Below are 14,922 nucleotides of genomic sequence, written 5' to 3' on the forward strand. Positions count from 1 at the left end.
ATGAAGAGGGGTGGGAGGAGGCTCGTGTGGAGCATAAAACACCGGCATGGACCCCGTTGGGCCGAATGGCCTCTTTCTGTGCTGTAAGTGCTTTGTAATATTTTGTAACAATAACAGGGTGCTACACTCACCCCGTAACAGGCCTACGCTCTGCATCACACATCAAAGCAGCACGCTGGTAAAATCCTAAATACGGGAATCTGCGTAAGTTTTAAAATTACATAAAATTTAGCACCATTCCGACTCCATTCCCTATTTTATTTTGCAAGTCTGTCAACTCCACAAGTGCCACGGCAGGGATATTCAAATAAGGCCAGTCAATTCACAACAAAAAACAACAACTTTTCCTTTAAACTTTATGGACTTTTGGGAATGCCCTGTAATTTAAAACTGAAAATAGCAGGGGCCTTCTGCAACATCGTGGGGAAGCACTTTAGGGAATCCTGCCCCCTCCCCACTTCAAAAGCCTGGTTAAGGTCAAGAATGGGCTGTTCAAGTAGCAGGCAGGTGGAGCCAGTTTCTCTCCGATCTCCCCTCATGTCCTCTCCGACCTTATCTTGTCCATGAGGCCCACCTTCTGCTCTCTCGACCCTATTCCCATTAAAGTACCGACCACCCAACTTCCCTTCCTGGCTCCCAAGTTAGCTGATATTGTTAACGGTTCCCTCTCCTCGGGTACTATTCCCCCCTTTCCTTCAAATCTGCTGCCATCACCGCCCCGGGTCTCAAAAAAACCTACCCTTGACCCATCTACCCTTGCAAAGTACTGCCTCATCTCTCTTATGTTTATTAATAAATAGACATTCTTATTATGAACACAGCTAGCTTTTGCTAGTTACTTTATTGAGCACATGTGGACTAGGTACAGTATCTGTAGAGGCTTCCATCTTGACTGCTGCCTTGGGGGTAGCCTAGTGCCTCATGGGTAATGTAGTCTTAATATACATACAGCTGGGTAGTGTAGTCTTATACATACAGCTATATACAGCGCTACACGGCTCCACCTAGTGTCCACTATAGAATGACATGTTATTGATCATTACAATCTCCAACCTCCCTTTCATCTCCAAAGTCCTTGAACGTGTTGTCGCCTCCCAAATCCGTGCCCATCTTTCCCGCAGCTCCACGTTTGAACCTCTCCATTCAGGTTTCTGCCCTGGCCATGGTACTGAAATGGCCCTTATCAAAGTCACATCCTATGTGACTGTGACCGTGGTAAGCTATCCCTCTTCATCCTGCTCGACCTGTCTGCCAGCCTTTGACACGGTTGACCACACCATCCTCCTCCAACACCTCTCCTCCGTTGTCCAGCTGGGTGGGACTGCACTCGCCTGGTTCCATTCTTATTTATCCAGTCGTAGCCAGAGAATCACCTGCAATGGCTTCTCTTCCTGCTCCCGCATCGTTACCTCTGGAGTCCTCCAAGGATCTATCCTTGGCCCCCTCCTATTTCTCATCTACATGCTGCCCCTCGGCGACATCATCATGTCAGGTTCCACATGTACGCTGACGACACCCAACTCTACCTCACCACCACCTCTCTTGACCCCTCCACTGCTTTTGTCACTCTGCTTTTCCGACAGCAGAAATTTCCTCCAATTAAATATTGGGAAGACTGAAGCCATTGTCTTCGGTACCCGCCACAAACTCCATTCCCGAGCCGCTGGCTCCATCCCTCTCCCTGGCCACTGTATGAGGCTGAACTAGACTGTTCGCAACCTTGATGTCTTTTTTGACCCTGAGCTGAGCTTCCAACTCTATATCCTCTCCATCACAAAGACCGCCTACTTCCACCTCCGTAATATCGGCCATCTCTGTCCCTTGCCTCAGCTCATCTGCTGCTGAAACCCTCATCTATGCCTTTGTTATCTCTAGATTCGACTATTCCAACGCACTCCTGGCTGGCCTCCCGATCTTCCCCCCTCTATAAACTTGAGCTCATCCAAAATTCTGCTGCCTGTATCCTAACTCGCACCAAGTCCCGTTCACCCATCACCCCTGTGCTCGCTGACCTACAGTAGCTCCTGGTCCAACTGCGCCTCAAATTTAAAATCCCTCCATGGCTTCGCCCCTCCCGATCTCTGTAATCTTCAGGCCAACAACACCCCCCCACCCCCCGAGACATCTGCGTTCCTCTAATTCTGGCCTCTTGAGCATCCCCGATTTTAATCGCTCAACTATTGGCGGCCGTGCCTTCAGCTGCCTAGGCCCTAAGCTCTGGAATTCCCTCCCTAAACCGCTACGCCTCGCTACCTCTCTTTCGCTCCTTAAAACCTACCTCTTTGACCAAGCTTTTGGTCACCTGTCCTAATATCTCGTCATGTGGCTCGGTGTCAAATTGTGTCTGATTAGGCACCTGTGCAGTGCCTTGGGATGTTTTACTATGTTAAAGGCGCTATATAAATAAAGGTTGTTGTTGTTGTACTGCCAATGGAGGGTGGGTTGCAATTACAGTGTGTCAGATAAGTATATACATTTAACATTCTCATAACTAATGTTTACAGAGGCAGTTTCAATAATAGTTTATGCAAGACTTTTAATGCCTTATTTTTGGGGGGACAAATACTAATAAACACACCAGTTACTGTGAGTATCAGAAACCAGCAGCTCAACTGCACCGAGTGTAATGTATCCAAGTTTGCTGATGATACAAAGCTAGGTGGGACAGTAAGCTGTGAGGAGAACACAAAGAGCCTGCAAAGGGATATAGATAGACTAAGTGAGTGGGCAGTAAGGTGGCAGATGGATTATAATGTAGGGAAATGTGAGGATTATTCACTTTGGTAGGAGGAATAGGAAAACAATATTTTTTAAATGGTGAGAAACTTTCAAATGTTGGTGTTCAGAGGTTTGGGTGTCCTCATGCAAGAAACACAGAAAGCTAGCATGCAGGTACAGCAAGCAATAAGGAAGGCAAATGGCATGTTGGCCTTTATTGCAAGGGGGTTGGAGTATAAGAGTAAGGAAGTCTTGCTATAACTGTACAGGGCCTTGGTGACACCACACCTGGAGTACTGGGCAGTTTTGGTCCCCTTATCTAAGGAAGGATATACTTGCCTTGGAGGCGGTGCAACGAAGGTTCATTAAATTGATTCCTGGGATGTGAGGGCTGTCCTATGAGGAGAGATTGTGTGGAATGGGCCTATACTCTCTGGAGTTTAGAAGAATGAGAGGTGATCTCATTGAAACATACAAGATTCTGAAGGAGATTGACAGGGTAGATGCTGAGATGTTGTTTCCCCTGGCTGGAGTGTCTAGAACTAGGGGGCACAGTCTCAGGATAAGGGGTTGGCCATTTAAGGCTGAGATGAGGAGGAATTTCTTCACTCAGAGGGTGGTGAATCTTTGGAATTCTCTGCCCCAGAGGGCTGTGCATGCTGAGTCTTTGAGTATATTTAAGGCTGAGATAGATAAGATTTTTGGACTCTAGGGGAATCAAGGGATATGGAGATCGGGCGGGAAAGTGGAGTTGAGGTCGATGATCATCCCTGATCTGATTGAATGGCGGAGCAGGCTCGAGGGGCCGTATGGCCTATTCATGCTCTTATTTCTTATGTTCTTAAAGCTTTTCCACCTCAACTTCACTCACAGCCATCAGCGGCAGAAAGCAACAAGTTCTTGACTGGCCTCAAATTCTGTCCTTCAGTCTGGTTTTATTGGTTCCAGTCTGCCCTACAATTGATCCGATTGGTCCCGGTCTGCCCTGCGATTGATCCCAGCCTGTCTTGCGATTGATCCGATTGGTCCCGGTCTGCCCTGCGATTGATCCCAGCCTGTCTTGCGATTGATCTGATTGGTCGATATTACCTACCTCCAATTCCAGTCGAGAAAATAAGCTGATTCTTTTTCTCGTGAAATATTAAAGGGCATTAAAAACGCAGGTGTTCGTCACCTATGGATTTTGATTGCCTAGTCAGAATCGAGGGCAGACAGATCTGTCAGCCCGTCTGATTATCAGTAGATGGCACAAGGACGACACAATGAAAGCAGTTCATTCAATAACATCTGGCAAGGCTTCAGCTGAGGTCCTTTTACTCTGGGTGCGCCTGTAGTTTGGGTTGCTGGAGGGAGGGAGGTGTGCTGACTCCCTGCATTTGTATCGTTAAGACTGGGTCCCTTAATGCAATAGCAGAACCGCAACCACCCATGTTCATGTGTCAGTGTCTGCCTTACCAAGCGGGTGTTAAACAGCACTTCAGTGATTTTTTTTAATAAAAAGAATTTTCCTCCTTCGCCTTTTATTGAGAAACAGCACAACACATAGAAACAGCAAACAGGCTCTCATTAGATCAAGTCTGTTTTCATTGCTGGCCGCAATCCTTTCCCTGCAGTTTTGTTTTATTTGTCCTGCTCCTGGATCAGTTCGGTTGGCAGTTCGGGATCTTGGTCTCTGCCCAGCAGTGCTTGGGGGTGGGCCTGGACCCCCGGCGAGCTATCCTCCTGTTCCCCTTCCTGCTCGTCAGCTATGCTTCTGCCTCTTCCAGAAGCGCTTGACGTCGGGATGGCCTCCGGGAGTCACCACCATCAGTCTCTTGGAGGGATTTTCCCACACCAGGACCCCCAGGTCCCGGGCATAGTTCCGAAGGAGCTCAAAATCCACCTGAGAGAGAAACTGGTTGTATAATACACCTGTAGAGAGAGAGAGGGGAAGAATGAGAGGAGAGATCTTACAACACACCGACTTTAACAAGTGTTTGGTGTTGGCCACAGTTATAGGACTGTGTGCCCCCCCATACACTCTGTGTAGCTCAGACCCCTGCTGTCTTTTCCTGATGATCTGGATACTTCTGATGTCCAGGGTATTCCACCCCCCCCATATGATCTTAATTGTGTATGCTACAATCCCCCAGCCTTCTGTGCACCCCTGACCCACACTGTGTACCTCTGATCTCACACGTGTCAGCCAGTGGCTCAGTGGGTAGCACACTTGAATCTGAGTCAGACAGTCGTGGGTTCAAGTCCCGCTCCAAGGACCTGAGCACAAAAATCTAGGCTGACTCTCCCAGTGCAGTGCTCAGGGAGCGCTGCACTGTCGGAGGTGCCGTCTTTCGGATGAGACGTTAAACAGAGGCCCCGTCTGCTCTCTCGGGCAGACATAAAAGATCCCATGGCACTATTTTGAAGAAGAGCAGGGGAGTTATCCCCGGTGTCCTGGGCCAATATTTATCCCTCAATCAACACAACAAAAACAGATTATCTGGTCATTATCACATTGCTGTTTGTGGGAGCTTGCTGTGCGCAAATTGGCTGCTGCGTTTCCCACATTATAACAGTGACTGCACTGCAAAAGTACTTCAGTCGCTGTAAAGCGTTTTGGGACGTCCGGTGGTCGTGAAAGGCGCTACATAAATGCAAGTCTTTCTTTCTTTCAATGACCAGTGAATTCCTATCCCTTCTGTGCAGACCTGACTCGCACTGTTCCCCCTGATCCACAACATATGCCCAGTGTATCCCTCTGTAGCCCTGATTTCCACTGCGTGTCCCCTTATCCATGTACTCAATTCTCGATGTACTCCATGTGCCCTGTGTGGCCCTCTACCTGTATCCCCTATATACTCACCCCGATGCCCAGGGTACCCAATGACCCTCGTGTAGCCCCGATGCATACCTCGGATTCCCCAGGTATATTCTGCTCCCCGCTGCATCCCTCGAATTCCCCCAGTGTGCCCTCTTCTCCCCATTTCCCACTCTCTTAACAGGATGGCAGGGATGTGACTGAAGGAAACTAGGACCCACCTTCTGTGAATCTCAGACGGTCTCTCTCCAGCTCCCAGAGTCGGATCTGATCGGTGATTGTTGGAGGCAGCACCGGATTCTGCAAAAGGTACAAAAAGCTAAAGCTTTATAAATCACTGGTTAGGCCTCAGCTGGAGTATTGTGTCCAATTCTGGGCACCACACCTGAGGAAGGATGTCAAGGCCTTGGAGAAGGAACAGAGGAGATTTACTGGAATGGTACCGGGGATGAGGGACTTCAGTTATGTGGAGAAGCTGGGGTGTTCTCCTTAGAGCAGAGAAGGTTAAGAGGAGATTTGACAGAGGCGTTCAAAATCATGAAGGGTTTTGATGGAGTAAATAAGGAGAAACTGTTTCCACTGGCGGGAGGATCGGTAACCAGAGGACACAGATTTAAGGTAATTGGCAAAAGAACCAGAGGGGGAGATGAGGAGAATATTTTTTTTTACATAGCGAGTTATGATGTGGAATTTTTTTAATTTTTTTATTTGTTTATGGGATGTGGGCATCACTGGCAAGGCCAGCTAATATTTATTGCCCACCTGTAATTGCCCTTGAGAAGGTGGTGGTGAGCCGCCTTCTTGAACCGCTGCAGTTTGTGTGGTGAATGTACTCCCACAGTGCTGTTAGGAAGGGAGTTCCAGGATTTTGACCCAGCGACGATGAAGGATCGGCGATATACTTCTAAGTCAGGATAGTGTGTGACTTGGAGGGGAACTTGGAGGTGGTGGTGTTCCCATGCGCCTGCTGCCCTTGTCCTTCTAGGTGGAAGAGGTCACGGGTTTGGGAGGTGCTGCTGAAGAAGCCTTGGCGAGTTGCTGCAGTGCATCTTGTAGATGGTACACACTGCAGCCACGGTACGCCGGTGGTGGAGGGAGTGAATGTTTAAGGTGGTGGATGGGGTGCCAATCAAGCGGGCTGCTTTGTCCTGGATGGCGACGAGCTTCTTGAGTGTTGTTGGAGCTGCACTCATCCAGGCAAGTGGGGAGTATTCCATCACACTCCTTACTTGTGCCTTGTAGATAGCGGAAAGACTTTGGGGAGTCAGGAGGTGAGACACTCGCCGCAGAATACCCAGCCTCTCACCTGCTCTTGTTGCCACAGTATTGGAATGCACTGCCTGAAAAGGCGGCGGGAGAAGATTCAATAGTAACTTTCAAAAAGGGAATCGGATAAATACTTGAAAAGGAAATAAAATTGCAGGGCTAAGGGGAAAGGGTGGGGGATTGGGGCTAACTGGATAGCTCTTATGGCACGATGGGCCAAATGGCCTCTTTCTGTGCCATAAGTTTCAATGGCCAGCACATCAAAAATATAGCTGTAAGGATGGGTAGGCGCAATTCAGCAACATGCACTAGACTGCAAGGGGACACTATTTAGCCAACGATCCCACCAATGGGCACTATTTACACACCAAAAGCCCAGGTCTCCCATATCCGCCAAAATCTGTCACATACTCTCCAAGGGGACACAATTTATCAAAAGGATAAACACCAGGGGCACGATTTACCCATTCAGTCGCATTCACTGCAGGTGTGCCAAGACTGGCCACTTAGCAAAACACACCCGAGCTTCCAGAAAGCGCACCATTTAAAATTGTGTATTTAAAAAAAACCCAGTGCTGAAAGCATTTTGATGTTACACGTTCGCCCCCGCACCGCCGCCGCCCCCCAACTCCACCAACTTTATGACTTCACTTACAATATAATTAAGTGATTGCTTCTGAACTGAGTGGAGCTGCGATAGAAGCTGTCTTGCCCTGCGGGGGGGGGGGGGGGGCGGGGTGGGCGATCTGCAAGACCCCACATCAAGAGTTCCTCAATGTGGAAAATCATAGAGGATGTGAAGACCCGGGGCCAGTCGAGACACGGATTAGATAATGTGAGGTCTGGGCAGCTCCGTGTCTGATCCATCGTCGTGTTTTTGATCTGACTTGATTGGCAGCTCCTCCAGCTATTCCTGTAAACCTTTTAGTTTAGTTCTTGTGGCATCTTACAAAGTAATGTGTTGTGTGACACTACCAACGTGCTAAATGGGATAGATTCAGAACAGATCTAGCAGCTCAAAACTGGGCATCCATGAGGCGCTGTGGGCCATCAGCAGCAGCAGAATTGTATTCCACCACAATCTGTAACCTCATGGCCCGGCATATCCCTCGCTCTACCATTACCATCAACCCTGGTTCAATAAGGAGTGTAGATGAGCATGCCAGGAGCAGCACCAGGCATACCTAAAAATGAGGTGCCAACCTGGGGAAGCTCCAACACAGGACTACATGAATGCTAAAAAGTGGAAGCAGCATGCTATAGACAGGGCTAAGCGATCTCACAATCTACGGATCAGATCAAAGCTCTGCAGCCTTGCGGCATCTAGTCGTGAATGGTGGTGGACCATTAAACAACTAACAGGAGGAGGAGGCTCCATGAATATCCCCATCCTCAATGATGGTGGAGCCCAGCATGCGAGTGCAAAAGACAAGGCTGAAGCGTTTGCAACCATCTTCAGCCAGAATTGCCGAGTGGATGATCCATATCGGCCTCCTCCTGAGGTCCCTACCATCACAGAGGTCAGTCTTCAGCCAATTCAATTCAGTCCACGTGATACCAAGCAATGGCTGAGCACACTGGATACAGCAAAGGCTATGGGCCCTGACAACATCCTGGCTATCGTGCTGAAGATCTGTGCTCCAGAACTAGCTGCGCCTCTCGCCAAGCTGTTCCAGTACAGCTACAACACTGGCATCTATCCGACAATATGGAAAACTGCCCAGGTATGTCCTGTCCACAAAAAGCAGGACAAAGCCAATCCTGACAATTACCGCCCCATCAGTTTCCACTCAATCATCAGCAAAGTGATGGAAGGTGTCATCGACAGTGCTATCAAGTGGCACTTACTCACCAATAACCTGCTCACCGATGCCCAGTTTGGGTTCCGCCAAGACCACTCGGCTCCCGACCTCATTACAGCCTTGGTCCAAACATGGACAAAGGAGCTGAATTCCAGACGGGAGGTGAGAGTGACTGCCCTTGACATCAAGACAGCATTTGACCGAGTGTGGCATCAAGGAGCCCTAGTAAAACTGAAGTCAATGGGAATCGGGGGCAAAACTCTCCACTGGCTGGAGTCATACCTAGCACAAAGGAAGATGGTTGTGGTGGTTGGAGGTCAATCATCACAGCCCCAGGACATCACTGCAGGAGTTCCTCAGGGCAGTGTCCTAGGCCCAACCATCTTCAGCTGCTTCATCAATGACCTTCCCTCCAACATAAGGTCAGAAATGAAGATGTTCACTGATGACTACAGAGTGTTCAGCGCCATTCACAACTCCTCAGATAATGAAGCAGTCCATGCCCGAATGCAACAAGACCTGGACGACATTCAGGCTTGGGCTGTTAAGTGGCAAGTAACATTCGCGCTACACAAGTTCCAGGCAATGACTATCTCCAACAAGCGAGAGTCTAATCATCGCCCCATGACATTCAACGGCATTACCATCGCCGAATCCCCTACCATCAACATCCTGGGGAGTCACCATTGACCAGAAACTTAACTGGACCAGCCACATAAATACTGTGGCAACAAGAGCAGGTCAGAGGCTAGGTATTCTGTGGTGAGTGTCTCACCTCCTGACTCCCCAAAGCCTTTCCACCATCTACAAGGCACAAGTCAGGAGTGTGATGGAATACACTCCACTTGCTGGATGAGTGCAGCTCCAACAACACTCAAGAAGCTCGACACCATCTAGGACAAAGCAGCCCGCTTGATTGGCACCCCATCCACCACCTTAAACATTCACTCCCTCCATTACCGGCGCACCGTGGCTGCAGTGTGTACCATCTACAAGATGCAATGCAGCAACTTGCCAAGGCTTCTTCGACAGCACCTCCCAAACCCGCGACCTCCACCACCTAGAAGGACAAGGGCAGCAGGCGCGTGGGAACACCACCACCTCCAAGTTCCCCTCCAAGTCACACACCATCCTGACTTAGAAGTATATCGCCGATCCTTCATCGTCGCTAGGTCAAAATCCTGGAACTCCCTCCTTAACAGCACTGTGGGAGCACCTTCGCCACACGGACTGCAGCGGTTCAAGAAGGCGGTTCACCACCACCTTCTCGAGGGCAATTAGGGATGGGCAATAAATGCTGGCCTTGCTGGCGACGCCCACATCCCAGGGACTAATAAAAAAACATTTACGGCACAGAAACAGGCCATTCGGCCCAATTGGTCCATGCCGGTGTTTATGTTCCACACGAGCCTCCTCCCATCCTTCTTCATCTCACCCTATCCACATAACCTTCTATTCCCTTCTCCCTCATGTGTTTATCCATCCTCCCCTTAAATGTGTCTGTTCTATTCGCTTCAACCACTCCCTGTGGTAGCGAGTTCCGCATTCTCACCACTCTCTGGGTGAAGAAATTTTACCTTTAGCACGGACCAGTTGGGCCGAATGGCCTGTTTCTGTGCTGTATATGCTATGTAATTCGATGTAATATAAACTTGTCACTAAAGAGATTAGAAGACATGTGTTTTCTCAGTCTTGTTGGAGCACGGAATGCTTTGCTACAGAGAGCGGTTGAGGCAGGGACCCGAGCATCTTTTAAGGGAAATGTGCATAAATATTTGAAGCAGAGGAAGATAAGAGGGCTATGGGGAGAGCGCGAGGCAGGTGGGGGGATAACTGTGAATTGCTCTAGCAAAGAGTCTGTGCAGACACGGTGGGCTGAATGGCCTCCCTCTGTGCTGTAAACTTCTATGGCTCTATGAGTTAAGTAGACCGTAGGAGCGAGAGGCAGCAATCGATCGGAAAACGGCAACTGAGAATTTCTAGTGTTTTAAATTAGTTTTTTTTTTGGAGACTTCTTCGGGGGGGGGGAAATGACTGGCCATGCGGCGAGGTGGAAAATTGCTCCAGGACACCCCCCGCCGCCGGTCACCCTGAAAACGGCAAGGGGCAGGGTGGGGCCTGCATTCGGCCAGCGATCCCGAACCCCGGGATTTGGGGCAGGGTCAGGGCTGCAGCAGACGGGCGGTGGAAGCGAGTCTCGGAGTGGAAACGTGAACCCAGACGCGGAGGAGTTGACGCCACACACACACCACAGCGACCCCAGATCTGACCTCTGCACCCTAAATACTGCGCAGCACGACCGAGTCGACTTTCCTTAATGGCAGGTTGTGTGAAGGCACCCCAGAGAGACCAGTAACACCCCGCTTGTTTTCCCCGAAATGTAATCTCTTCCCTCCCGTCTCCAGTTGCCTGTCCGTTTCCCAGCACAGGTGGCCGATCTATTCCCAGGTGTACTTTTCACTGGGGGCAGAGCGCTTTCAGGCACCAACGACTGGTGGGAAATGCCCCCCCGCCATCAATGCCGAGCTGGGCAGGCCGATTCTCCGGTCACATTGCCCATGTCCACCGGGTGGTGCTCTTGCACCGCAACTGGGCTGGCAGCCTGGCTCAGAAAAAACACAGCCGCTTCTCCAGTGCACTGCGCATCAGGTTAAAGGTCAGGCACGGGCAGGGGGGCCACTGTGGTTGGGGCCACTCCACAGAGCAGTGTGTGGGAAGCAGGCAACAAAGGGGAAGAGGATGCGCTTTTCCTCCCCAAGTTTTCTCCCTCCTCTCTTTAAGCCATTGAACAGGCGGTGAGTGTTGTACAACCTCGCCAGTACCTTATCATAGATTGAGACAGCACAGGAGGCGGCCATTCAGCCCATCATGCCTGTGCCGGCTCTTTGAAAGAGCTGTCCGATTAGTCCCGAGAGCCCAGTAGATTTTTCCCCTTCAATTATCCATCCAATTCCCCTTTGAAAGTTATTGACCCAGAAATTCGAGTCGGAGGCTTCCCGCGGGTGCAAGCCTCCGACCTGCACTTAACGAGCGCGCCGGCCGTTGAGCTGTGGGCCTGCGTGGGATCCCGATCCTGGGCCTCCTCCAACTGCCGGCGCGCAGTGCTTGCGTATCCCAGGGGCGCAGTTAGTTCGATGCGTCCCATGGGATCACATGGGCCACGGAGAGCCAATGGCAGTAGGGAATGCTTCATTCATAAGTTTGACAGGAAGAGCTGTCAAACCTATAAATACAATTCAGTCCCAAAACATCACTAAAACTTCAAATAAATAGAAAAAAAAAATCACATTTTTAAAATAACTATAAATTACATAAAATAACTATTTTAAACAATAATTTAAATTTTTGAAAAAATTAATTAGTTTCTAATGGGGCTAAAAATAAACTTACCTTTCTTTAAAGTATTTAAAAATAATAAACCTGTGGAAAAAATGCTTTAATTTAACTTAATTCACCACTTATCTTGTTAAAAGCAGGCCGACTGCTTTTTAAAAGTGTAACTCCTGGAGACTTACCCTCCCGGAGAAACCTGCAAAAAAAACAGAAGTTCCAGGCGTACGCGCTGCCTCTCCGGCGCATGCGTTCGACCTGTGAATCCCTTCTTTCAAGGAAACGGAAGTTCCGGTTTCCTGCGCATGCGCAGTGCATGCACGAAACCGGCACTTTCGTTGGGCCTACGCATGAGTACCCAGCGTGTACTCACCCGTGGGGACCCGAAGTTCTGGCCCATAATCTTAATTTAATTTAAATTCATTCACAGGATGTGGGCGACACTGGCAAGGCCAGCATTTGTTGCCCAACACTAATTGCCCTTGAGGTGGTGGTGAGCCGCCTTCTTGAGCCGCTGCAGTCCATGTGGTGAAGGTGCTCCGACAGTGCTGTTAGGGAGGGAGTTCCAGGATTTTGACCCGGCGACGATGAAGGAACGGCCGATATATTTCCAAGTCAGGATGGTGTGTGACTTGGAGGGGAACTTGGAGGTGGTGGTGTTCCCAAGCGCCTGCTGCCCTTGTCCTTCTCGGTGGAAGAGGTCGCGGGTTTGGGAGGTGCTGCCGAAGAAGCCTTGGCAAGTTGCTGCAGTGCATCTTGTAGATGGTACACACTGCAGCCACGGTACGCCGGTGGAGGTGGTTGCGGGTTTGGGAGGTTCTGGCCCTTGCCTACGGGATCATCCTTCACGTGACCACTAGCATGCTATTCCACTGCTGGGAAACTGCAGCCAAACTAGATCCCATCCTTGCTCGACCTAGGCACGTGCAGGGTTAACTGGATAGTGATCAGGAGCACTGGCTGAATTTACACTTCCCTAACCCAGGGGGAGGACAGTGACTTCCTACAACTGTTCCATAAACAACATATGACCAGATCGTGTGTTCTTTTTAGTGATGCTGATTGAGGGATAAATATGGGCCAGGACACCGGGGAGAACTCCCCCCTGCTCTTCTTCGCGATCGTGGCTGTGGGATCTGTTATGTCAACCGGAGAGGGCAGACGGGGCCTGGGTTTAACGTCTCATCCTTTCCAGTCTGCGTGGCTTGGAAACCACTCTGTGTGCAGCCACTGACCCGTCGGGAGAGACGTTGGAAAGTTTCTGCCAGCGACCTACCTCTTTCATCATCACGGAGTGGGCTCGTGTCCGCAAGAAATGGATAATCTGCAGAACGGACAAAGCACAGACTTAATTTAACACGGGAAGGTTGGGAGCACGAATCCTGCAAAAGGGGGGGGGGGGCAATAGCACAGATACATTGAAGGGGAATCATAGAAACATAGAAGATAGGAGCAGGAGTAGGCCATTCGGCCCCTCGAGTCTGTTCCGCCATTCAATGAGATCATGGCTGATCATCCAAATTCAGTACCCTGTCCCTGCTTTCTCCCCATATCCCTTTAGCCTCAAGAAATATATCTAACTCTTTCTTGAATATATTTAATGAATTGAAGCTAGACAAACACATGAAGGGGGAAAGGAATAGAAGGATACGCTGATAGGGCGAGATGAAGTAGGGCGGGAGGAGGCTCGTGTGGAGCTTAAACGCCGGCACGGATCTGTTGAGCCGAATGGCCTGTTTCTGCGCTGTAAAATTCTACGTAACTGGAACCCCAGCTGTTCCTCACAGCTCATCCCTCTGATGGCTGGGGGGTGGGGGGGGGGGGGGGTGGAAACGTGCCTTGTTGTTGGACCACAGTTTCCAGGGGGTGCTACCCAGCCCGGACGCTGAAACGGGAACCCTGGCCGAGTTTCCCCTCCCCTTCCTTCCCCCACCCCCCAAACCCGGAGGCCGTCAAAACCGTTTGCCGCTCACCTCCCACCACCCCCGGAACCGAGACCGGCTAACTCAGCATGGGGCCTGGGTTGTACGGCGCTGTGCGCTCGCACACACTGACTTGCGCTGGGCGGCCCTGGTCCCACCAGAGCCGATGGGTGAAGCCCTGCAGGAGGACACCCGACAGCCAGGGCAATCGTTGGGTGGAGAGTCCAGAACGTGGGGGGCATGACCTTAAAACTAGAGCTAGGTTGTCCAGATGGTGATGTCAGGAAACACTTCTTCACACAAAGTGTAGTGGAAATCTGGAACTCTCTCCCCACCCCCACAAAAAGGCTGGGGGGGGGGGGGGGGGCGGGGTCAATACATTTCATAACTGAGATTGATGGATTTTTGTTGGGTAATCGAGTGGAATGGGCCTATATCCACTGGGATTTAGAAGAATGAGGGGTGATCTCATTGAAACTTATAAAATTCTTAAGCAGCCTTGACAGGGTAGATGCCGAGAGGCTGTTTCCCCGGGCTGGAGAGTCTAGAACCAGGGGCATAATCTCAGAATAAGGGGTCAGCCATTCAGGACCGAGATGAGGAAAAAATTTCTTCATTCAGAGGGTTGTGAATCTTGGGAATTCTCTACCCTAGTGGGCTGTGGAGACTCAGTCGTCGAGTATATTCAAGACAGAGATCGATAGATTTTTAGATACTAAGGGAATCAAGGGATGTGGGGAGAGTGCAGGAAAGTGGAGATGAGGTAGAAGATCAGCCATGATCTTATTGAATGGCAGAGCAGGCTCGAGGGGCCGAATGGCCGACTCCTGTTCCTATGTAATCTGTATTGCACAGTGGTCCCGTTTCCCTCACGCCATCCAATTTACATTCGAGACACAAGGCCCTGCCTGACTGATGTCTTACGAACATAAATCCGTTATTTCATAAACCTTAAAAGAGAGCGGTTCAGAAAGCCAGCTTCAATTACAGGCTGTTCACAAACCACACTCGCCATCTCTTCCTTCTCATTATCATCAACACCTCATCGAAGAGTTAATTTAGTTTCCCATGGCAACCTTTACAGCGA

At 50.0% G+C, this 14,922-nt stretch overlaps 1 protein-coding gene across 4 annotated transcripts in view; it reads right to left on the reverse strand.

Moving 5' to 3' along the window:
- Positions 1–4,293: 4,293 nt before the first annotated feature.
- gtf2h4 (general transcription factor IIH, polypeptide 4) overlaps positions 4,294–14,922 on the reverse strand; it is an 81,537-nt gene continuing 70,908 nt past the window's right edge. For all 4 annotated transcript variants that reach the window (XM_085974869.1, XM_085974870.1, XM_085974871.1 and 1 more), the window contains 3 exons: positions 13,190–13,237; positions 5,737–5,815; positions 4,294–4,629 (listed from right to left, as the gene is read on the reverse strand). In XM_085974869.1, the coding sequence (XP_085830995.1) occupies positions 4,460–4,629; positions 5,737–5,815; positions 13,190–13,237 (297 nt within the window). In that variant the 3' untranslated portion in view covers positions 4,294–4,459. The remainder of the gene's footprint in view (positions 4,630–5,736; positions 5,816–13,189; positions 13,238–14,922) is intronic.

This window comes from Somniosus microcephalus, unplaced genomic scaffold (assembly GCF_052327205.1).
Source record: "Somniosus microcephalus isolate GS21.2 unplaced genomic scaffold, FLI_Smic_1.0 unresolved_chr1, whole genome shotgun sequence".
Taxonomy (NCBI): Eukaryota; Metazoa; Chordata; class Chondrichthyes; order Squaliformes; family Somniosidae; genus Somniosus; species Somniosus microcephalus.